This window comes from Mytilus edulis, chromosome 10 (assembly GCF_963676685.1).
Source record: "Mytilus edulis chromosome 10, xbMytEdul2.2, whole genome shotgun sequence".
Lineage (NCBI taxonomy): Eukaryota > Metazoa > Mollusca > Bivalvia > Mytilida > Mytilidae > Mytilus > Mytilus edulis.
This window is the reverse complement of record NC_092353.1, coordinates 27,070,659-27,095,477: the sequence shown is the minus strand read 5'-3', so window position 1 is coordinate 27,095,477 and position 24,819 is coordinate 27,070,659. Positions and strand designations below refer to the sequence as shown.

Genomic DNA, 24,819 nt, shown 5'->3' with positions numbered 1-24,819 from the left:
AAGAATCAACCACTTGAAATTTAAACATTGTCATATGGTATTAGATGATATAAGATGATGTTAGCTTTTTTCAGATCCATCATTTCCAATTTGGCAGTGTTTGGCAGTTTTTAACATTGCCATTAAAGTGCGAGGTTTGGCATGCCACAAAACCAGGTTAAACCCACCATTTTTTCCTTTAAAAATATCCTGTACCAAGTCAAGAATATGGCTATTGTTATATTATAGTTCGTTTCTGTGTGTGTTACAATTTAACGTTGCGTCGTTTGTTTTCTCTTATTTTTGAGTGTAAATTGACATTGCGATAATACGTGTCACGGTACTTGTCTATCCCAAATTCATGTATTTGGTTTTGATGTTATATTTGTTATTCTAGTGGGACTTTGTCTGATGCTTGGTCCGTTTCTGTGTGTGTTAGTTACATTGTAGTGTTGTGTCGTTGTTCTCCTCTTATATTTATGCGTTTCCCTCAGTTTTAGTTTGTTATCCCGATTTTGTTTTTTGTCCATGGATTTATGAGTTTGAACAGCGGTATACTACTGTTGCCTTTATTTGCTCGTAATTCTAAATTTTGTATAGTTGTTGACAATGTATTGAACAGCTGCTGTGAAATATTGGGTCACCCTACTCATAAAAAACACCCCAAATTACAAACAACAAAAAAAAAAAGACATCACCTTGGATATCGATAACATCAGTGAAAATGAACAAAACGAACATATCTACTAATACAGAAGTAAACTGATGTTTGAAAATCTTCCCTATGGACAGATGTTTCTAAAACGGTTTTTTCATCCTTTCGAAACCTAATTCCAAGCACTACTAATGCGGAAATGATTTCGAATCAAAAACGAGGGACGAAAGATACCAGAGGGACAGTCAGACTCATAGATAGAAAATAAACTGACAACGCCATCGCTAAAGAATAAAAAGACAAACAGACAAATAACAGAACAGAAAACAAAATAAAACAAAAACTGGGGGTGATCTCAGGTGCACCAAAAGGGTAAGCATGAGTGTTATGCACCAAATGCACTTAGGGGTTTTGTAAATGAAAATAACACTTATAACATTTTCTACATTTGAAAATGCCTGTACCAAGTCAGGAATATGACAGTTCTTGTCCATTCGTTTTTTATGTGTTTTGTCATTTGTTTTTGCCATGTGATTATGGGCTTTCCGATTAGATTTTCCTCTGAGTTCAGTATTTTTGTGATTTTCCTTCTTCTTTTTTTTAACCCTGCCAATGGTCATATTCGTCAGCAACTGCATTGCAATAAGATGTTTTCGATGAGGGTTTAACTTGCTTCAGTAAATTCTGTTCAGAGTTCAACATATATAAAATTCAGGTGTTTCAATAAACAATATGAACTTTCAGAAAAAACAAAAAGCAAACTCGTTACAACAAACTTAAGTATGGTATTTTAAAAGAGACTGCATATGTTCTTCTTGACGTTTTTAACAATGGAATGCACAGTACTCCTTACGAAAACAGATAAACATTTAACATTGTCATATACTGATGACTTTCGTAGAAAACCATATTAATAATTACAATGAACTAGGTATACGGGATTGTTTTTCATGAGGGAGATACTGGACTTTTTAATTGACGATATGTTTGTTGAACTTGGAGGATTGATATTTCTACTAACAATAGGCATTCTTATGGTTACTAAATGTCTGCACCCCTACTGGCCGATTTGTTCTTGTACTAGTATGAAGCAGAACCATCTAAAAGACAAAAAAGAAAAAGCACCTCGCCAAGTTCTTTGGTTTTACTTTCAAATATATTGATAATGTCCTATTCCTATATATAAAAAAGAAAAAGATTTGGTATGATTGCCAATGAGACAACTCTCCATAAGAGACCAAAATGTCACAGAAATTAACAACTATTGGTCACCGTACGGCCTTCAACAATGAGCAAAGCCCATACCGCAAAGTCAGCTATAAAAGGCCCCAAAATGACAATTCAAAACAATTCAAACGAGAAAACTAACGGCCTTATTTATACTATATAACCTATATTTCAGTCAGTACTTGCATCTCATATATCCCAGCGAACATGAAATTAACTGAGGATTCTACTAATACTAAAAATACTGTTCCTCCTTTTATTTCACAATCATTATTGTCCGCTTTTACTTTCGTTGTCATGGTCTGATTTTGATGGGGTTAGTATTATACATTTGATACATTTATTACACATGGTTATAATTTCATAAAAAACTAGGGGGGAACCAAATCCAGGGTGCTCGCATAAGGCAGCTTAACTGCCTAAAAATGATTGGTAAATCAATTGAAATCACCCAAAAAAAGGAGCTACTACAACGATTACACACACATAATAACTGTCATTCAGTATACACTAGATTAGTTGAACTCTTAACAAAATCAGAAACATGATTTATATCACGTATAATATTGTTGATTAAACAAACTTAGCATTAATTGTGCACTGATTTTTAGCGCCTCTAATTGACGATAAAGTGTAGTGTTATTTTCATTTTGTAGCTTTGGTACTGAGCTGATTTCTAACATAGCTTTCGTTTATTCTCCTTTTGCAAGTTAAATAAGAATTTAAAAAAAAACTACGTTCCAACTCACTCTTGAAAGGTTAATATATTTGAAAACTTAATTTTATTTAGATTCGTTTTGATTAACAGAAAAGTTCTCGCGGTAAAGAAATATAGGCATCCAATGGATTTTGACTGGCATTTATAATCCAGCCAAAGTGGGGCATCCAATTAGTTGTGCGGAATGCGTTCATATGCGGTCATATCCAGTCGGAATGAGGACTTTACATCCGATGCATCATGTTGAGATAGGTTTACGCTCTAGTCTCATTTAAAAACAATTGCACTTACTCTTCGAGGGGTTCCTTTTTGGCAGGAGCAAATTAAATGTCTGTATCCCTTCTTTTAAAACCTCATTTTCCAGTGACAGACAAATGTTTGTCTTTTATCACGACCGACTTACTTTTACCCGTTTTATAAATTTTGAAATTATAAAAACAATAAGCTTCAACTCCCTAAGGCAAAGTTGGCTTCGGGTGAATTGGTAATTTTTAATGTATTTTTTCATGATTTCACAGATATTTCGGTTTTCTACATCCTTAGCTTTAAAATTTTCGGCTTTGAGCCTTCTTGAAGAAGGTAAATCGAGAAATGCGCTTCGGGCGCACTTTATTTATAAAGTATAGTGTTCGTTTGGAAAAAAGAATAAATTTTGCAATATTAGTTATATAAATGTATTTTGCACCACGAAGAAGCATGCAATATTTAAGGAATGACTGTAATATTTTTTCTGTCTATGAAGAAATAACATAAAAAATTTGGTGCACACTGAATAACGCGCGTAGCGGGTTATTTACAGTGTGCACCACATTTTTTATGTTATTTCGAATAGACAGAAAAAATATTACTCATTTCTTATAATTTAATTCTAAATTCCATTTTAAACCGTAGAAAATCATTAAAAAACGTTGATGACGTCACGGTCACATGACTAAATTATCTCTATGGGCTCATAACAAAATAACGGCAGCCAATCAGAAGACGCGTTACATCCAAAATTAAAATATTTGCTAATGGAATTAAAGAAAACAATAGTCAATTAATCGTTATTACTTGTTTCTCCATGCCGTGTAATCAGCAGTGTCCAAATTGAGAATGTGGCCGACATTAAAGATTTCAATCTTCAAGGGCTATTTTTGAATAGAGGAAGTTTTAAACGGTGTAAATCATCTGACAATAATAGAGGAAGTTTTAAACGGTGTAAATCTAGGTAGAATATATTTCTCAGAAAGTAAATTAACAAAAGTTTGAATTTTTCGAAAACCTAAGGATTTTTTTTATCCCAGGTATAGATTACCTTAGCCTTATTTGACACAACTTTTTGGAATTTTGGATCCTCAATGCTCTTCAACTTTGTACTTGTTGGGCTTTATAAATATTTTGAGATGAGCGTCACTGATGAGTCTTATGTAGACGAAACGCGCGTCTGGCGTACTAAATTATAATCCTGGTACCTTTGATAACTATTAACACCAGACGAAATGTGATCGAGCTCCCGGTCTTCAGAACAAGTATTGGTTGTCTTTCCTACGTTTTACCATTTACAAGAATATTTTTGTGTATTGATTTGTGATGTCACAGACTAAAAATTATATTGTTTATATCTATGTGCATTATCAAAAGGCTCAATCTTTATTAATGAAGTATATACACAACGTATATTTGAAAGAATTTGTAAATTCGAATGATTTTTCTATTGACAATTTTAAATTTGTGAATACATTCATGTAAAAACACGTAAACAACATGTTTCTAACTATATTGATTAAAATCGTGTATAATGTGCAGTTATGGGCCTTTAAATTAAGCGTTCCATTAACTTCTTTTTAAGGTCAGATCAGGTAATATCAATTTTTCTGTTGTGCTTTGTCAAAAATAGGACATGTTTTTAAAAATGGCAGATATAATATTGATATTTGTTGTTATTTTAATTTAAATGTTAAAGTTGAAGATAAGTCAGAAAGTTCGAGGACAGAATCTTGATTCTGTATTTAAATAGAAGTGACTTTCTCCGATAAGGTAAGCCATTTTTTAAAACATATGCAAATAATAAATTAATGGGATATTATATAAAAGTGTTAGAGTCGAACATTTTATGATAATGCGTTATATTTTTTGTACGGTTGACAAGTGCACTGATAAGATACATAAATCATTTGTTATGATCGTTATTTACGAAGCAACTTTTGAAAAAAATGAAATTGGTGTAAAGAGTAAAACTTCAATTCTTAATCTTTACACTTAATAAACGGATAAAAGAAAAAAATGTCTCTCACTCAGCTGTATACCTAGTGCTACGTCTATATTTTAATGTCGACCTTACTAGGTTTTTGCTCGACAGATAGTTTCCAAACTTACCTTTTTAGCTCACCTGACCTGAAAGGTCAAGTCAGCTTTTCTCATCACTTGGCGTCCGTCGTCCGTAAACTTTTACAAAAATCTTCTCTAAAACTACTGGACCAAATTTAACCAAACTTAGTCACAATTATCATTGGGGTATCTAGTTAAAAATATGTGTCATATGACTCGGCCAACCAACCAAGATGGCCGCCATGGCTAAAAATAGAACGATGGGGTAAAATGTAGATTTTGGCTTATATCTCTGAAACCAAAGCATTTAGAGCAAATCTGATACAGGTAAAATTGTTTATCAGGTCAACATCTATCTACTCTGAAATTTTCAGACAAATCGAAGAATGCATTGTTGGGTTGCTGCCCCTGAATTAGTAATCTGAAGGAAATTTTGCAGTTTTTGGTTATTATCTTGAATATTATTATAAATAGAGATAAACTGTAAACAGCAATAATATTCAGCATAGAAAGATCTACAAATAAGTCAACATGACCAAAATTATCAGTTGACCCCTTAAGGAGTGATTGCCCTTTATAGTAAATTTTTAACCATTTTTCTAAAATTTTAGTTATCTTTTTAAAAAATCTTCTTCTCTAAAACAACATAGACAAATTTGACCAAACTTGGCCACCATCATCATTAGGGTATCTAGTTTAAAAAATGTGTCCGATAACCCCGCCCACGAACCAAGATTGCCGACATGGCTAAAATAGTACGTAGGGGTAAAATGCAGTTTTTGGCTTATATCTTTAAAACCAAAGCATTTAGAGCAAATCTGGCAGTAGTCTTCTTTAAGTCAAGATCTATCTGCTCTGAAATTTTCAGACAAATCAGGCAACCCATTGTTGGGTTGCTGTCCCTGAATTGTAATTTGAAGAAAATTTGCAGTTTTTGGTTATTATCTTCAATATTATCTTAGATATATAGTGATAAACTGTAAACAACAATTATGTATAGCAAAGTAAGATGTACAAGTAAGTCAATTTTGCCTACAGTCAATTGACTCCTTAAGGATTTATTGCCCTTAATAGTAAATTTTTAACAATTTTCGTAAATTATGTAAATTTTTGTAAACTTTTACAAAATATTTTCCTTTGAAACTACTGAGCCAAGTTCATTATAGATAGAGAAAATTGTAAACAGGAAGAATGTTCAGTCAAGTAAGATTGACAAACATTTCATCATCACCAAAACATAATTTTATCATGATTTGAATTCTCGTCTATAATTTGTGTCTTTTGTTTCTTTATGCACAAGGTGAGCGACATATGCTCTCTAGAACCTCTAGTTTATCGTTCCATCTTTTGAAGAAATCAGTGTTTATGCACGATTTTTGCAAATTTCGGTTAAATCTATTTTATTTTTTTCTAAAAACGTTGGAATTGTCTATTGTTTAAACATTATTAGTCGCTCTCTTTTGCTGCTGGATTTTTAGTGTTCTAATAAATAATATTTACATTAAAAAAAAAAAAGAAGAAGTGGTATGATTGCCAATGAGACAAAACTTCAAAAGAGACAAAATGACACAGATTTTAACTATAGTTAGCCCTACGATCCTCAAGAATGAGCAAAGCCACATAGTAAGCTAACAGTCCCCGAAATGACAAATGTAAAACAATTTAACAGAGAAGACTAACGGTATAATTCATGTACAATACAATGAACGAAAAACAAATATGCAATACAGCAACAAACGGCAACCACTTAATTACAGGTTTGTGACTTGTATGTTCTCTCAACTCTCTTAAGTAGCAGTTACACACAGTTCACAATCGTAAGAGAGAAAAAACTGAATACTTAAAAACTTCAAACATGAGCATTTACGAACAATGATTTAAATATCTAAATTATTTTGTACATATACAATGTACATCCTTGTTTTTGACGAAAAGACACCTGTGGTGTATTTCATGTCAACGAGATAGCTGAAATACGATACAAACAACAAGACTTTACACTAGTATGCAGTATTCAAAACATATTGAAATAACTAGGTCAACTTTGTTTCTTGAAATAAAATAAATCTCTAACGTATATATGCATACAAATTGTTTTAAGAAGGAACTTTGAAATTGACATTGTGAAGATGCCTCATTATTCGATTGGCAATAAACAATCCTGTGGAAGCTATTTGGCTCCATTTTTTTTTTGTCGATTTGTTACTTTATACACATAATATATACTTCATACAGGAGCTTTTCAAGAGGAATAAAAATCTCCCATTATCCCTTAACTCTACGTTTCTATATATATTTGATGTCTTCTCCAGTAAAAGTTCAAAGTTAAAGGATTATGTTAAACTCATATATCCCACCATATTTGAAATAAAGGATACTTCTGAAACCAGTATATCTTCGTCTTTCCAAGACAATAACGATGTTGGTCGGTTAAGAACAACAATTAACAACAATGAGGACGATGTCTGCATTCCCATTTGTGAACGTATCTATCCCAAAGCTAGAGTTTTCTTATATATTACTCTTTATAGAAGATTGCTGCTTATTGGTAGGAGCCTTTTTATGCTGAGACTGCGCGAGGCAAATACCAATCAATGAATCAACAATGCAACTATTAAACAAAGGGTTCTAAATCAAAGTGGTGACATTGAAGTTGACAAACCAGTATTGAATATATGTCATCAATGACCACGTGTATCTTCCATTGTAGAAGCCTCAATCCATCATTATTTTTTCGGCGATGTAAGTTATTTTTACTTAAGCATTTTGAATGTCCTCATCTTATTTTGAAATTGCACATTCTTTAAAAAATAAGTTGATGACCTTCTGTATTGTTGAGTGTAAAACAATATATGATTACCAATTAGATAACGATTCACAATATACCATATGACAAAGAAATGAACAAGTTAATTGTGTATAGACAACAAAAACACAAAGTGGACATTGACGGATACTACTAAATCCTAACAACTAATAAAAATAAAACATGAATTTAAGACTTTATCGTGATCTATAGATATTTTTTGGTCAAATTATAGCATTCCTCTTTTCACAGAGAAAACTATATCTTCTAAGTTATATAGAAAAGAAATTCAACTTATTGATCGGATTGTAAAATCCTACATTCATATGCAGCTAAGCAACATAGAAATATCATTAATTTAAAAGAAAACGCATTATAATTTTATTAAAAAGATATTTTTATCTTGTATATATCATACAGGTAGCACCATGTAGTATTGAAGCATATAGCGGTGGCAATCATGTTCCCTAGTCTGGGACATATTGTCGATGAAATTGCCACTGGACACTGCACAGAAATTGATATTTGGGACAAATTGGTACATTATTTCACTGAATATTGGGATGGAGATGATCACATATTTCAGCAGGTTTTAAACTTGTCTAGGCGACAGTTAGGGGAACAAACTCAAACCATCACCGACACCGAAGCATTCTTTAAAGCTTTGGAAAACAACTTCAGTGACAAGAATGATCTGTTGGAATTCTTTATAAATCTTACTGGATATTTAAATTACCATACAGAGTTAGGATCCGTTAATGTAAATAAACACTTAAAAGATTGTCGAGAGAACATACGACGGTTTAAGCGAGAATGTATAAGGAGAGGAATTTTCAGAGACAACAATTTTGTTGGTAGAAAAGATCAAATAGCTAAGATTAAAGATGAAATCGAGAAAGGAAACACTAAAGGTATGAATTCAGGACTAACAAAAGATGTCTGAAACATATCGTAAACTTTACTCAAGTATCTGACCTATCTCATATAACATATAATGCATGCGTGATTGTAAGTAATCTATTAATATTATTAAAAATCTGGTTAATGGGGAACAACCCAATTTGAACCATGACCCATTAGTTGATACTGTAGTATTTTCTGAGCCATTCGATTAATGGTAGTCTTTTTAGAATTTTTACCAGCTTCTTACACTTACTAAGTACCAACACACAGAGTCAACTGAAGTACTTTGAATAAAACATTAAGAAATAATTTCAATATATTTTCTTCTATCTTTAACCTAAGACCATTAGTGCTTCTATGGTCTTTTATGATGCAATGAATACACAGTTAAAAACAATCTCAAAATTTTATTTTAACCTGTATGTAAAGATATTTCATATTTTTTTTCACCTGATTTATCCTTCAGCTTGGACATATATGTTAAGCAAAAACTATATTTCGTTGAATAACTGTTTTTAGATTCATTGACGTTAGGGTATATAAAAGAGCAAAATATTTCCGTGCCACCATATAAAAAGCATTATACGTCATGAACTTGCTTATAGTATATAAATCATGTAAGAAACCGGACATTTATATTTATGTTTTGTGTATATTTTGTCAATCTCGAACAGTTAAATGACATCACCTGCTAAAGTAACTATTATAACAGAAATGCATTTCAATATTTGTTTATGCCATAGTTTGCTGTATGTCTTACTGATTCCGTCTGTTTGTTCATCGTTACTTATTGATATAAGTACTTCTTATATCAATTATTTTATTCAAACATTGAGAGTGCAAACGTGCAGTGCATAATACTCCAGTTTAGTGGCATTAATGATTTTGGTATTACTTAAACTTTATTCTGTTTAATGATTTATATGGAATTTCTTTAGCCTGATATGTTTTATGTCAATAAAATGACACCTGACTTATTCGCCACAACGACCGCACCACGACAATATTACAATGAAGACCTCTAGTCAAACCCACAGTATTTATTGTCTATACAAAATCAATTTGCACCATCAAAATCTTTATCAACCTACTGGATTTGTATGAGGCTTTCAAAAAAAATTGAATTAATTACCTTATCAGAAAGTAAAATAAAAAAAATAATATTGAACTCCGACGAAAAAGCAATACGAAAAGTCCCTGATCAAATGGCAAAATCAAAAGCTCAAACACATCCAAGTAACGGATATCAACTGCTATATTCCTGACAGGCATTTTCTCATGTAGAAAATGGTTGATTAAATATAGTTTTATATCCAGCTAAATCTCTCACTTGTATGTCAGTGGAAAATTTTTATTATATTGATAATAATTTGTGAACAATACAAACAGACATAATAGGTAAAAATGTCAAAAATAGGGGTACAGCAATCAACATTGTCTTGTAATCTTATTCGCTATAAAAACAAACAAACATGTAACAAATAGCCACAAAAAGCATATAGACCAAGCATATATTAGACTTTCTTTTCATAGTTATATTCAAATATGTTTTTGAATTATATTTTAGGAATACTTGTTTGTGGTTTGGGAGGAATGGGGAAAACATGTCTCGTCAATACTGTCTGTTATGAACTACGAAGTGATAAGTGGAAAACAATAAGATTTGAACTAAGGTAAAGCTTATTGTCATTGTTTTAAATATATATATGGTGTGATATATTAAAACAAGAAAAAATGTAGAACAAAAATACTGAATTACAAGGCGAATTCTAAAAGGAGAAATATATACAAACTGACAAAATGAAAGCTATCAATCAATGAAACAAGTGAACATAACTACCATACTCCTTGGTACAGGGATTTGTCGAATAAATTGGTGAGTTATACTTGTTTTTCGAACAAATACCAACCATTTGTATGACAGTTGCTTAATGGTCCGTAATGTTGATAAAAATCGGGTCACCAAAGTTAAAGACGCAAAATACATGTGGAAGATCATAGTGTTATTATAAAAATAAGAAGGTACGAGCTTCGTTGTATAGAATACACCTTATGCAAATGAATAGCAAAACTTATTTCAAGTTAAAAAATCTATATGCAAGGTTTGAAACGTGTGTTGATATGAGAACCCAAACAAACCAGACCAACATGCATCTTATATTTCGTACTTGATTTCGCAAGATGAATTAAAGTCTTCTAAATGTCGATTTTTATCCGATGCAGCCAATATACTATGATTGCTAATGAACCAACTCTCAAAAGGAGACAAAATGACACAGTGGTGTTTCGCTCCTTCGTCTGTTCTTACAAAATAAAACTGGAAATGGGGAATGTGTCAAAGAGACAATAATCGGACAAAAGGCAGAAAACAGCCAAAGTTCTCCAAACGGGTCATCAATATAGGGAGAAAATCTCACACCCGGAGTCGGTATTAAACTGCCCCCTAAACAAAATATGTACTAGCAGTCAGAAACATATAAATGAACTAAAAGTAAAAACACATACTATCTATACTATTAAACGAGAAGACCTCGTTTTGGGTGTCGCTTCTCTTCTTTCAACAATAAATTAATCAACACGCCTCTGTGTCCTATAGGTACAGTGCATAGTCGCATTTGTCATCCATTCATATGATTATTCAGATTGACTTATTTTGGGAGAAAATCGAGAAAAAGGGCATCCGGATATTGTCCCGTCATTGGACAAAATTTTAAGTCAGATTATACTTCCGGTTTGCGTTTTTCTGTATACTTTGAACATACATATACTACGAATAAAGTGTATTTTCAGAATTCTATCTGCTATCATTTTCAAGTTTACTATCCACAGTGGTAACAGAGTTTATTAAATAGAGAGGGTCTGTATACTATATCAATTACCACCATGGATCGATTAGAAAACTTAGAATTAAAAGTAAATACACTTTATTTATATAGTGAATGTTCATAATATACAGATAAGCGCTAAAATTATTCATGTGCACTTTTGATACCTTTTCTGAAATTCTCCAGTCATTAAATCTTTTACAAAATTCATTGATTACAAAAAAAGAAGATGTGGTATGATTGCCATGTTGACACCTCTCCACAAGAGACCAAAATGACACAGAAATTAACAACTATAGGTCATCGTACGGCCTTCAACAACGAGCAAAGACCATACCGCATACTCAGCTTTAAAAGGCACCGAAATGAAAATGTAAAACAATTCAAACGAGAAAACTAGCGACCTTATTTATGTACAAAAAATTAACGAAAAACAAATATGTAACGCATAAACAAACGACAACCACTGAAGTACAGGCTCCTTACTTAAATGTTCATAACATACTAAATGTATATTCATATTGAAATTGATAGAAAACCACACATTGGGAATTTTGGAAATAAAGAAGGAGGGACTTTCCAACATCAAACATGCGGAACCTCCGCCGATGCAGTTATCTATATACTATTAAACGAGAAGACCTCATTTTGTGTGTCGCTTCTCTTCCTTCCACAATAAATTAATCATCATGCCTCTGTGTTCTTTAGGTAGCATGCATAGTCGCATTTGTCATCCATCCTTATGGTTATTCAGATTGAGTTATTTTGGAAGAAAAACGACAAAAAAGGTGTCCGGATATTGTTTCCGTTATCAGACTGACTTTTAGTCGTAGATAAGACTTCCAGTTTTAAAAATGCACGAGAACAACCAATCGTATGATAGATTACAAAAATGAAAAATAAATAAACCAATCAGAGCGTTCTCCATATCATGGTTTTTAGGTCGCAAGAACCACAACTATTATACCTCCTTAGAGACAATTATGTTTTCGCGTTTATCCACCTGTAAACTACAATTATACTACTATAATATACAGAGACCCTCTGTATTCTGTCTACTTTTTTTCTGAAATATTTACAATCTAAGGGGTCATACCAGTTGCATATATATATTAAAATAAATAAAACATGTGGAAACAAGAATTTGTCCATAGTATACGGATGCCACATCGGCACTATCATTTACTATGTTTAGTGGACCGTGAAATTGGGTAAAATTTCTAATTTGGCATTAAAATTAGAAAGATCACATCATATGGAACATATTTACTACGTTTTGAGTTGGTTTGACTTCAACTTCATCAAAAACTACCTCGACAAAAACTTCAACCTGAAGCGGGACAGACGGACGGACGAACGAACGAACGAACAAACGGACGAACAGACTAGAAAACATAATTCCCATTAATGGGGCATACAAATTTATTGTTGAAAGTGAAAGTAGTGATTTGGCCAAAATGAAAGTAGGGTAGAGATTAGAGGGAGGCAGGACATATTCGGGACGTCTGGATCGGGTGTTTTTAAGGTCGGGATTTCGGGATTGATCTTTACGGAATGCGGGAATATATATTTCATTTTATTCCTGGCTTGGTACAGGTGCAAAATTGCAACGGGGTTAAACGAGATATCAACCCTGCCCCTATACATCTAGCCAATGTAGAAAAAAACAAACATACAGCAGCACGAATAGTAATACTCAGTTCAAAAGAAGTCCAAGTCCGATGTCAGTATAGATAACAAAAGAAACTAAACAAAATGACAATGATACATAAATCAACAAAAAGGACTACTAGCAATTATTGATATGCAAGCTCCAGACCTCAATTTAACTAATTACAGATAATATCGTCATATAAAAATAAATTACAATACCTGCCATTAGGAGTTTAGTATCATATTATCATTAAATATATGAGAAAGAAAATAAACCGTATCATGCCAACAACTGGTTTTATAATTAATGAGTTTATTTCCGATGCAAAGACCAATGCGTGAATCAATATTAATATCAAAATGTGCTATCTTTAATGACCCGACAACAGTATCGTTACTATTTCCATTCTGAATAAATCTGTTTAAGGGTTTGGTTAGCTATTGAGGTGAATGCCGACATTTTAGTCCTTGTGAATGTGTTTAAACAGTCCATTCACTCTAAAATTGTATAATTCAAAGTACACACATATACATATAAAGGTACAGTAATTGCATAAAAAACGCTGAAATATTAAAAAAAAAAAAAAATTTTAAATTCACACATTCGTTGATTTTAATGTGTTGACCCCTCATATTTAGCGAAGTGTAAGTCAACGAAACTTTCTCTGATTTTTGTGTAATTTTCACATTACTTAATCGGTGTAAGAAAAATATTTCTCCTCAGTAGTCAAATATTTGTTCTTTGCAAATGATTTGTCGAAATGTTATCATGATGTCCAACTTTCTTGGGTTTTTTTTATTTTTCCTATTCTTACGTCATGACAAATGACGACCATCCCAGATGACGTCACATATAAAGAACACGAACTTTCTGCAATTCATTCAAAAAGTATCAAAATCATAAGAGAAACAGATTCCATCTCTTTAACTCGTGTTTTACGATATTTCTTTACTCTCAACAGTCAGATTTTATTTATTTAAAAAGTAAATAGTGATTCCATAAATTTAACTCATGAAAATCTGTTTTGTATATATACCTTACATAAGGTGTATTTATTATGATTAAATTACCTTAATATTGTGCATTTAATTTGAATGTTAGATTTATATTTATTATAAATCCTCCGAGTTTCAGTATTATACTTTCTATTACTATTCGGATAATTAATAAATGAGCTCTTTATGTGATTGTGTCATAAGGCAGTGGGCCATATGTATCCCTAGGCTATGGACGCAAGAAATACAGTGTTATTTTCATTAATGTCAGTTTATGTATCATATGTAAGAAAGGGCAAAGATGGTGTATGAATATTTGAACAATTTTGTTCATTCATTAGATCGATTTTAAGATTATATCATAAATTTACTACTTCATAATGATTCGATCGTAATGCATTCCGAGATTACTTAACTATTAAAATTTCTCTTGTTGTTTGTTTGTTTTGCTTTCTTGTTTGAATTGCAGCAATCAATATAATCAATATTAGTTTTACACCACTGGGTCGATGCCACTGCTGGTGGACGTTTCGTCCCCGAGGGTATCACCAGCCCAGTAGTCAGCACTTCGGTGTTGACATGAATATCAATTATATGGTCATTTTTATAAATTTTCTGTTTACTAAACTTTGAATTTTTCGAAAAACTAAGGATTTTCTTACCCCAGGAGTAGATTACCTTAGCCGTATTTGGCACAACTTTTTGGAATTTTGGGTCCTCAATGCTCTTCAACTTTGTATTTGTTTGGCTTTTTAACTATTTTGATCTGAGCGTCACTGATGAGTCTTGTATAGACGAAACGCGCGTCTGGCGTATATAATTATAATCCTGGTACTTTTGATAACTATTTACCGATTGTCAAATTTCATAAATCCTTTTAATAAAAAAGATCACCGTTACCAACAAAAACTGAGTGAATCAAACCAACTCTTACAGGGCGAGACCAGGTGCCTCGGCAGGGTAAGCGTTGTCAAGAATATGTAGGTGCCCGAAGCTAAGACACATTTAATTTCAAAAAGTGTATGTAATGCGTATTTTTTTTCTAAATTCAGGGAGCAAAGAAGCTATAGACATTTTCTTCGTACAGTTGTAGCCAAGTTTAAAGAGTTACGAGGAGGATCTAGTTCCTTCGACCATTCAAACATAGGCAATGTTGATAATAAGAAGAATCAAGATGAGATAATGGATGAAGAAAAAATTCTACAGCAGAAACTTCTAGATTATTTCAGGGGACAACTTGAAAATGAAACTGTTAGCAAAAAAAGTAAGGAAAGTTCCATAATTCACCTCTGGAAATTCTTCGTGTACCAGTGAAAGCTATGATCACTGCGGAAAATAAAAATGTGATAGGTGACGCTATTAAACCACACAAATACCACTTAAAGATTTTATTCAAAACTCTGATAGAAATAATTGTTATACTTCTTCGTCGTTTTAACGACGCACATGTTAGCAGCATAGTCTTTTAAAGATCATACAGATCAGAACACTGTTTTTAAAGGCGAACAATGTTCAAAAGAAAGAAAATCTCTGAGCCACGAAACTTAATCCTTTATGAAAATGAAAAGATATTCAAAAGTGAGAAATTTTTTGAACTTTGTTTTTTCCTATCAACTAGACGGAAATTAATAGATAAACTTATTTCAGATGAAATCTGTGGTCCCAGAAGTCATAAATTATAATTCCATGATACATGTTACAATGTTATCGTATCCCTTTAAAAATTAAATGTATACTATTATCGAGTGTTTATGTATTACATTGTAAACTAATAAATAGATATGTAGACTTGTAAAACGGCATTCTGGTTTTTTTTTTGTTAGAATGAACGAAATTTAAATGAAATATATATTGTTGCAAACTGGCGAGAGAAAAACAATTGAAAGTGACGAAAAATGTATTGTTTTGTTGAAAGAGGTAGACAAAATGAAAATTTGAACCAGGGGAAACCGTCATTAATAATATATATATTTTTTCAAATGTATTGAATACAATACATTTTAAACATAGTGTGCATTAAAGCCTATGCATCTAAATATGTATTAGGAAACAATGGCAACTATAAGACTACAAATTTTTAATGACATTTTTTTTTTTTTATATAAATAAGACACTCGAGTCATTATTGTTTAAATTATATGTTTCCTGGCTTTTGTCTTAAAAGTGATAATAGCTTCCTAGTAAAATTCAAAACAAAATGTGTCATTAAATGAAATCTGAAAACCAAACTACAAATTGAAAACAATGTGAGAAATATTTGAAATTAAAAAAAAATATCAAGTTACGTATACCATAATAATTCAGAATTTTTCAGAAATATTAATGTTTGATAACATTGATGATATAACCACGCATTCTAACGAGAAGAAAAAGCTTTTAGTATTTTTCAAAAGTCTTCTAGAGATGATACACGGCAGCCAGGAATACATGGTAAGATATTGATAATCAAATTAAGAATGGAAACGGGGAATGTGTCAAATTGAAAACAACAACAAAGAGTAGTAAACAGCCAAGGGCACCAATGGGTCTTTAATACAGCGAGAAAATCCCGCACCCTAAGACGTGCATCAGCTGGCCCCTATACAGAATATGTACTTGTTCAGATAGAATCCATTTGGTTTATATAAATGAAAATAAAATACATTTGTTTTATATAATTGAAAATAGAATACATTTGTTTTTTTATAATTGAGAATAATCTAATTTATTAAGAAGAAAAAAAAACTTTATGTAGAAACTGGAAATGTTTATGTTGAAATGTGCAAAGTGTCATTAATTTATTTGTATCTATCATAGTTTAATGTTGAAACATTTGAATTTTCTATACATTACACAAGTATTCCCAATTCCGAACTAAAAGACAAATAAAAAGAGTGTGTATTCTTTTGTTTACAAAAATATTGACTAACGTGAATACAGTCAGTAATAAATCTTACGTTGTAAAACTAACTCAGATTCAAACAAAAAAATCCTTGAAACTGACATCATGAAGAAGCTTGATTTCTTGATTTACAAAAGTTTGAGGGACGAATTTAAAAAAAAAAACTTGGGAACCAACTGCATCCCTCTTCTTTCCGACTTGTTCCTTTATTCTTTTGATGCTGACTTCATACAGCAACTTTTTAGGAAGAAAGAAAAAAAGATAGCAGTATCATTTAACTTTACCTGTTGGTATATAGATGATGGTGTCTCAATAAATAATTCGAAATTTGGTGACTCTGTTGAATGCATGTATTCGGTCTCATATCTGGACTTACATTTACACACTTACAATGCGGGTCAGTTGAAAACAAAACTTTACGACAAAGAAGATTATTTCATTTTCCAAATTTTAAACTTTATATTTCCATGTAGGAACATTCCAGTAGCGCCGGCTGCGTCTGTCCAATCGATACGAAATTCCTGGACTTGGATTTCCTGTATATTAATGTTTCCTTGATAGAAGATATATTAAGAGTTCCAAAAGGTGAAGTTAAAATAATCCCTTCGTAAATTTTAGGGACGCAATCACGGGTTGGTTGACCGTTATGGAATATCAGTTTCACAGATGATAGCTGATATGTTCCTTATGTCATATATATAATCCCGGTCTCTTTTCACGAGTGTGACCTACCGAATTAGACTTTTTTTCAGGGTTTGTACTAGCATGAACAACACAACGGGTGTCACATGTGGAAAAAAGATCTGCTTACCTTCTTGGAGCAGCTGATATTCCCCAGTGGTTGGTCTTTGGTGGGGTTTGTGTCGCTAAATATCTATTGTTCTTTGTTGTATTTTTTTTACTATTATTTGTCTGTTTGTCTTTTTCTTTTTTAGCCATGACGTTGTCAGTTTATTTTCGACTTATGAGTTTAAATATCCCTCGCCTTTCTTTTATAGGATATGAATTATAGATTTTTTGAATTTACAGATGAGAATTGTTATAACATCTCGGGACAATTTTTTGTTGACAACTGGGATAGATCTGGCACATTGCCTGGTCAAAGTAGAAGTAACAAGTTTGGATCGAGATAGTGCTAATAAGCTTGTGGCAATGTGTACAAAACAGGTAAAAACTGTTCATGTCATATCGTGATTGTCTTGAATATATGTTTTTATATTTTATTTTGGGGCAACCTTCGGTGACGATACTAGGAAAGGTAATATAGTTGAAGGCACATTAATCAGCATAATTTATCTGAGGTTATTATCATAAATACCAATAATTACACACACAGGTTTCCTTAACGTTAAAAAAAAACACGGAGGGAAACGTCATTGTTATCATTAAACAATAAGTGAGGCAATAATTTCCATCGGTTCGAAGGATAATTCTTTCATTGCAAATGACATTTAAGGAATGACTGTAATATTTTTTCTGTCTATGAAGAAATAACATAAAAAATTTGATGCACACTGAATAACGCGCGTAGCGGGTTATTTAACAGTGTATCACATTTTTTATGTTATTTCGAATAGACATAAAAAATATTACAGTCATTTCTTATAATTTAATTCTAAATTCCATTTTAAATCGTAGAAAACCATGAAAAAACGTTGATGACGTCACGGTCACATGACTGAATTATGTCTATGGGCTCATAACAAAATAACGTCAGCCAATCAGAAGACGCGTTACATCCAAAATTAAATTATAACGAAATGGATTATATTACTTAGTAAATTATATCAATATAGTTTTGTGTTTTCTTTACCACTTTCCTTCTCTTAGTATTCTTCCATATATACCTTCTGTATTACTCAAGAATGTACAAGCATAAAAAATCATAACTTATTGTTTCATTAAATAAAAGCAAATAATGAAAAATGAACAACGAACAAAAGATTAGGTACTCATATATCTCTGACAACTTTTCCACGGATATACATATATCGTGTCGACCCTTTTCTTGATAAGGATTGAGTTCATAACAATGACTGTTGAAACTAACAAATATCAATGGTATAAATTTTTAAGATATCAGCTCTTTTCTAACATTGATTTTGATTTTTTCAGTCCAACCTTGAAATAAAGCAAATTAAAGTAATTGTTCGAGTCTGTGGAGCATGTCCACTAGCCCTCCGAGTTATATGCGATGCCATCAATTTTGATCCATGCATTGATCAGTTGATAAAGACTCTGGAAAAAAGAACAGAGTCACTTCCAACCTCTGCTTTAAGTATGAACAGTTGTTTGAATCACCCGTTTATAAATCTCGGTAACTGCAGGTATACTCTCTGTAAGCTTTCATTGTTTGAAACGTCAAAATTTAGCCTTAAATCAGCGGCAATCATTGAGAATAATGAACTTGAAGTAGATGACAGAAATGAATCAATTAGGCTTGGTGATTTAAAAATAACGCTTCTTCTATTTAAAAGTCGGCATCTTATTGAAATTGAGAATGATATTGGAGACATTAGTACAGAAAAGTTGCAAAATGAGTCTGAAGTCTTAATCGCTGACCAGGAAATATTTTCACTTCATCCGTTAGTTTACAAGTTTTTACAAGAAAAAGAGCATGACACAGATATAGCACAGGAAATGGAAAAAGCGAAAATGAATTACGTTAAACTGTTCGACGCAGTTGTTTTGGATATTGCAAAAGATTATGAAGTAAATGTTTTAGCTGCAAGAGAAAAGTCTGAAAAGCTGAAAGTACATATTGCAAAATATATGCAGCTGATGGAAAATTACGAGAAAACACTTGAACTTTCATGTATGCAAGGTTTTATATCATCTGAAGTCACAAAAAGAAGGAACAATGTTGCAATGATGATTCTTAACCCTGAGCAACATATGTCTTACATTAAGGCAATGAGCTCCAAGCACTGGTCTAACCCGTTGATAAAAGTTTCATGGGAAGTAGAATACGTGACAGCTATGGTCAATTACGATTGCATTTGTGCAAACATTGATGAAATGTGTATCGATATAGTTAATATGCTTAATGATTACCCTACAGAACACCTTAATGATATGGAGAAGGCACAATTTTGTATCATGCGTGGTAGAATGATTTACAATCGTGGTCTCCTTCAAATGGATATTGATTCTAAAGAGTCTGTAACGTATTTTCGACAAGCAGAGACCATTTTTAAATCTAAAGAATTAAAGAGCATGCAAGAACGAAAGATATACTTAGCAGATATTTACAACTGCTTAGGATGTATACATTATCGTCAAAAAGAGACCGAAAAGGCTATAAAATTTCACGGGAAGGCCCTTGAAGGTCATAGTCACAATCAAAATGAAAGACATGTAACATTCCTTGCCAATATTGGAGCCTGCCATTTTCGACTTGGAATACAACACTCGCGACTTAAAGATAAAGAACAATGTAAGCGGGAGATGAATAAGGCACTCAAGTTTTATAATGATAGTATAACAGTAGCTGAAGCTTTGAGAATGGACAGAACTGATATTTACTCAAGGACATTGAAAAACAGAGGAGATGTCCTGGCTATGCTTGATCAATATAAAGAGGCAAAGAAAGACTATCAAGAAGGGTTGGACATAGTTAAGACATTGTATGTTTCACCAAGTCGTAAGGATATAATTTTTCTTCAAGCCCAAGGAGATTTGATCCGAAAAATTATTGCAAGTAAAAAAAGAGGTAAATACTATTGATGGAATGACGGGACGTTATCTTTAGATTTATCACATTCAATTCTTTTTTAATATGCTAGAAGTTTCATCATTGATAAAAGTAATTTTTTTTAAGATACAATGCCGTGTATTTCGTTTTTGATATGTACTTTAAGATAAGAAATTACAATTTAGAGAGCTCTTAGGTGAATTCACTGCAGGGAAGCATTGACATCGTAGTACAACAAATTCATCAGTGACGCTCAAATAAAAATGTGGGAAAATGTTTAAATAAATTTCGAAATTAAAGCGCAAAAATATTGTTTTAGTAATTCATAGAGTAGATTGTTATTAAGTGAAATATTTTGATTTCGTTTTCCTTTTGGGATGGAATGATTCGATCTGAACATCGGTCAACATGTTTACCTGGCTATGCGTATGCTCATTGATAAAGTTTGTACGACAAGCTTTCCTGCTTAATTCGACGTCATGACTGTAAATATTATTAAATATATGAACGCACAATATAGCATTTACAGCTGTCGCTTGGTGGCAAAGGGGAAACACTTCTGTTAAAGATTTGTGTGTTTCCAGTGACGGACAAATTCCAAATTGGTCTGATTTCTCGGCACTAATTGGTAATGATATAAATATCAAAAGTTGATTTCCGTAAACACGCAATAATCGCCAGTTAAGACCAATCTAGGTGGTCAACATTTTTTTCTTTCTGTTTTCATCAAGTGACGGAAAAAAAAAAAATACGGAATCTCCAAAGCAGTATATACCAATAGATTAACTCAAATATTATGTTTTTGTTAAGAAATGACAATGCTACAAAACAAAACAATGATCCAAACAGCAGTTTAAGTGTCTGAAACCAAATCCCCGTCATGTAAGCTTTGACAATATAAACAAAAGTTCTTATTTTTATTTCGAAGGTTCTTTTTCGAGTGACGAAATAGACGATGAAGGAAATAATGATACAATAAACGACCTAGTGGACGAGGGTATAGAAATCTATGACAAATTAAAGAACATATTAAACAGTGACATTTTCCCAGATGACGACGAACTTTTAAACAAAATAAAGAAGAATCATGTGTATTTCTTGAAACAGAGACACGAAGCTTCAGAATTGGAAGACACAAAAGAGTTTTATTCGGTAAGAGTTTTTTTTTCAATTTAAATAACAAGGTAACCTTTCAAATCTGTATCGACTTTCTTTTTACGAAGCAATATTTTGTTGAAGCATATCATATTCTTTTCTTGTTTATTGTTTTGCACACAAATCTAGGCGTTTGTTTTCTCGTTTGCATTGTTTTGTAATTAAATTTGAGATTACTCATTAATAGGTCTTGTGTATCTGGGTTTTTTTTTTGCGTTTTTGTGCTTAGTAACGATGTGATAGATTCAAGCACTATTTTTACAGTTTATTCTTATGCTGAATTATTACAAAAGTGTCCTAGGATTGGGGAGATTGTACACTGATAGTCATGTTAGATTAGCATCACATTCCCTGAGTGCCTACAGGGAATCAGGAACATAAAGTGGCTGTTTGTATATGCTGGCTGCCAATTTTTGCAATAACGTATAATAATTCGTTGGTTTTTCTTATGAATTTATTCGCATTTTGTCATGAATATGGATTATATGATTTAGAGTTCGCTCTTTGCAATCGGCCTTGAATTTACAACAAATTGTTCAAATATATTCTCTTTAGTGTGTATGCATCATTGGCAACATTACTTTATCTCCTTCATTACATCACCAAGGACTTGATTATTTTATATAAAGTTCTGAAAATATTTGGTATATAATTGGTTACCTACTTGATACAACATGATTTTGTTCATTCCAACACTAAGTCGATTAAAAAGTAAAGTAAAGATATAAGGATGAATAATTGAAGTATCCATTATTATTCATATATTCGTAACTTATAAGAAATACAGATAATTTTTTTTAGCCGGAATTCTGAAAACATAAGAAAACTTTAAATTAAAACTGCATAACTAGTTTCAAACTGTTCTTCTTTTGTACAAAAGAATAAGAAGATGTGGTATGATTGCTAAATGGCTAAATCAAAAGCCTAACACATCAAACGAATGAATATCACCTGTCATATTCATGACTTAGTACATGCATTTAACCTGGTTTTATAGCTAGCTGAATCTCTCACTTGTATGACAGTCGCAAAAAAAATCATTTTATTGACAACAGTATGTGACCAAAAAAAAATATCTAGACATAATAGGTAAAAATGTCAAAAATAGGTTTACAGCAATCAACATTAAATTAATATCTGAATCACTCTAAAACAGACAAATATAGCAATGATTAACAAAAAGACATAAAGACATGATTATACTCTAGTTTTGCCCAACTTAAAAATGCCTAGTTAATTGTGATATATTCATAAGGAAAAAGATTTCTTTCATAGGTTTACTTTACAAGAGGTTCGGATGATGATACAGATTCATGTTGCTCACCACAAGGCAGCAGTATAGACTCAGGCGAAGGTAGTGGGGAGGAAACTGAAAAAAGTTCACACAATCAGAGTAGAGGCATGTCATCTTTGCATTCAGAAATAAAAGAAGAAGCAGCAAGTAATGATAATACATATAACCGATGCAATATAGTGGAAACAAAGGGACAATTCAAATTGCCTTTTCCTGCAGAGACTAGATTAAGTGATGATGATATATCAAATTGGTGTCCACAGGAAAGAACAAATCGTCGCAAATCAAGTTCGAGTTCAGGTGTCTCAAGTATGGGCGGTTTGACGCCAGATGTGGAAAAAGTAAGTTTAGTGCAATTAAGAGGAGAATCTCTTCCGTCAGGTCACGGGATTTCACTCGAAGAAACAAAAACAGATGACAGTGACAGAAATGAAGCAAAATCTGATCGATTGGCAAAACGCAGATCTACATTTTCGTCATTTGGCTCTGGTTCGTTGGAAGAAAGTAATGTGGTTGATGGAGAAGTCGTTCAAAAAGAAAAGAAACGGAAAAGAGAAACCAGTAAGTTGAAGTAAAAGAAGGAAAATTTAGGTATCAATAACAATTATATCTTTTTTATATGCAGCTATTTATCTTAACGAGCTTACCTTTGTTTACAGTTAATGTTTTATAAAGGAGTAATATAATTGACTGGTTACTAGAATAATTTAAAGTTTTTTGAAATTAATTGATGTAATTGAAATGAATTTCGTTATGTAATAAATTGAACCAAATGAATCTAGAGGTTACCTAACAAGACTTATGTTGATGTATTCCTAAGTAAACAATGTATTCTACATAAATTTCTAATTTTCTGAAAGCTGAAAACATAAATTCCTTTTTTTTTGGTATAAAATAGAAGAAAATGTAACTATTTTCTTTTTCTTAGGATGTACTTAGGTGAGGTTTTGGAATTTGTGTCAAATTTTTGGACTCCTTGGTGTTTTTCCATACAATACAATGTAAAATATTTTGCCCCATAACATCCATTTATTTTTCATATAAGACTTAATAGCTCATGATAGGTAATTTATCAAAATTTTAGAAGATTCTTGATTTTCTTTCTTTTATTTTGAGACCCAACTAATACCAATTGCAAATATAGGGTAAAAGTCCAATTCAGCTTTTTCCCTCCATATTTTAAATCTCAAATATCTCGAAAAGGAGGTCCATGACCTATCAATATTTTCAGCTTATCTTTATCTTTAATTGATGCTCTACCAGCTTATAGTATCAATTCTAATTTCTTAATTTCTTAATTTTTACCTAATCTCACCTAAGTACATCCTTAATACACCTTTCCTTTATGTTTCTTTCTTCTTTACATTTTTTTGTTCTTCATGTTTTAAAACAGCTCTTGGTACGTCGGCTTCTTTTGATGAAGCCTTATCCCGTTCAAGATGTTTGGAGAGGCAAAACTTGGTAGATTGGACGATAAAAGATAAACTGTCTCCATTTTTTGAAGACAGTAGTTCCAAAACAGATTTAAAAACTTTAGGTTCGTAATCATAATTACAAAAGAATGTCGGTATACCAGCGTCCATGTGGACTTGCTCAGTATTTATTATTGTAAGTTAACACCGTAACTTCCTTTCAGCAGGCCATTCATTCAACCAATTGTAATGGTGGATACTTGATTTGGTTTATGGCTAATTTAACATATTATCGTTATCAAAATATAATA

At 32.0% G+C, this 24,819-nt stretch overlaps 1 protein-coding gene across 1 annotated transcript; it reads left to right on the top strand.

Moving 5' to 3' along the window:
* The first annotated feature begins 4,457 nt into the window (after positions 1–4,457).
* On the top strand, positions 4,458–24,641 carry LOC139492672 (uncharacterized). Its single transcript, XM_071280824.1, has 10 exons — positions 4,458–4,654; positions 8,116–8,606; positions 10,166–10,271; positions 15,125–15,336; positions 16,387–16,502; positions 17,983–18,120; positions 19,069–20,665; positions 21,576–21,799; positions 23,078–23,657; positions 24,490–24,641. Exons 2-10 carry the CDS (start codon positions 8,156–8,158, stop codon positions 24,639–24,641), a joined length of 3,576 nt encoding a protein of 1,191 aa, XP_071136925.1. The 5' UTR covers positions 4,458–4,654; positions 8,116–8,155.
* The last annotated feature ends 178 nt before the right edge of the window (positions 24,642–24,819 follow it).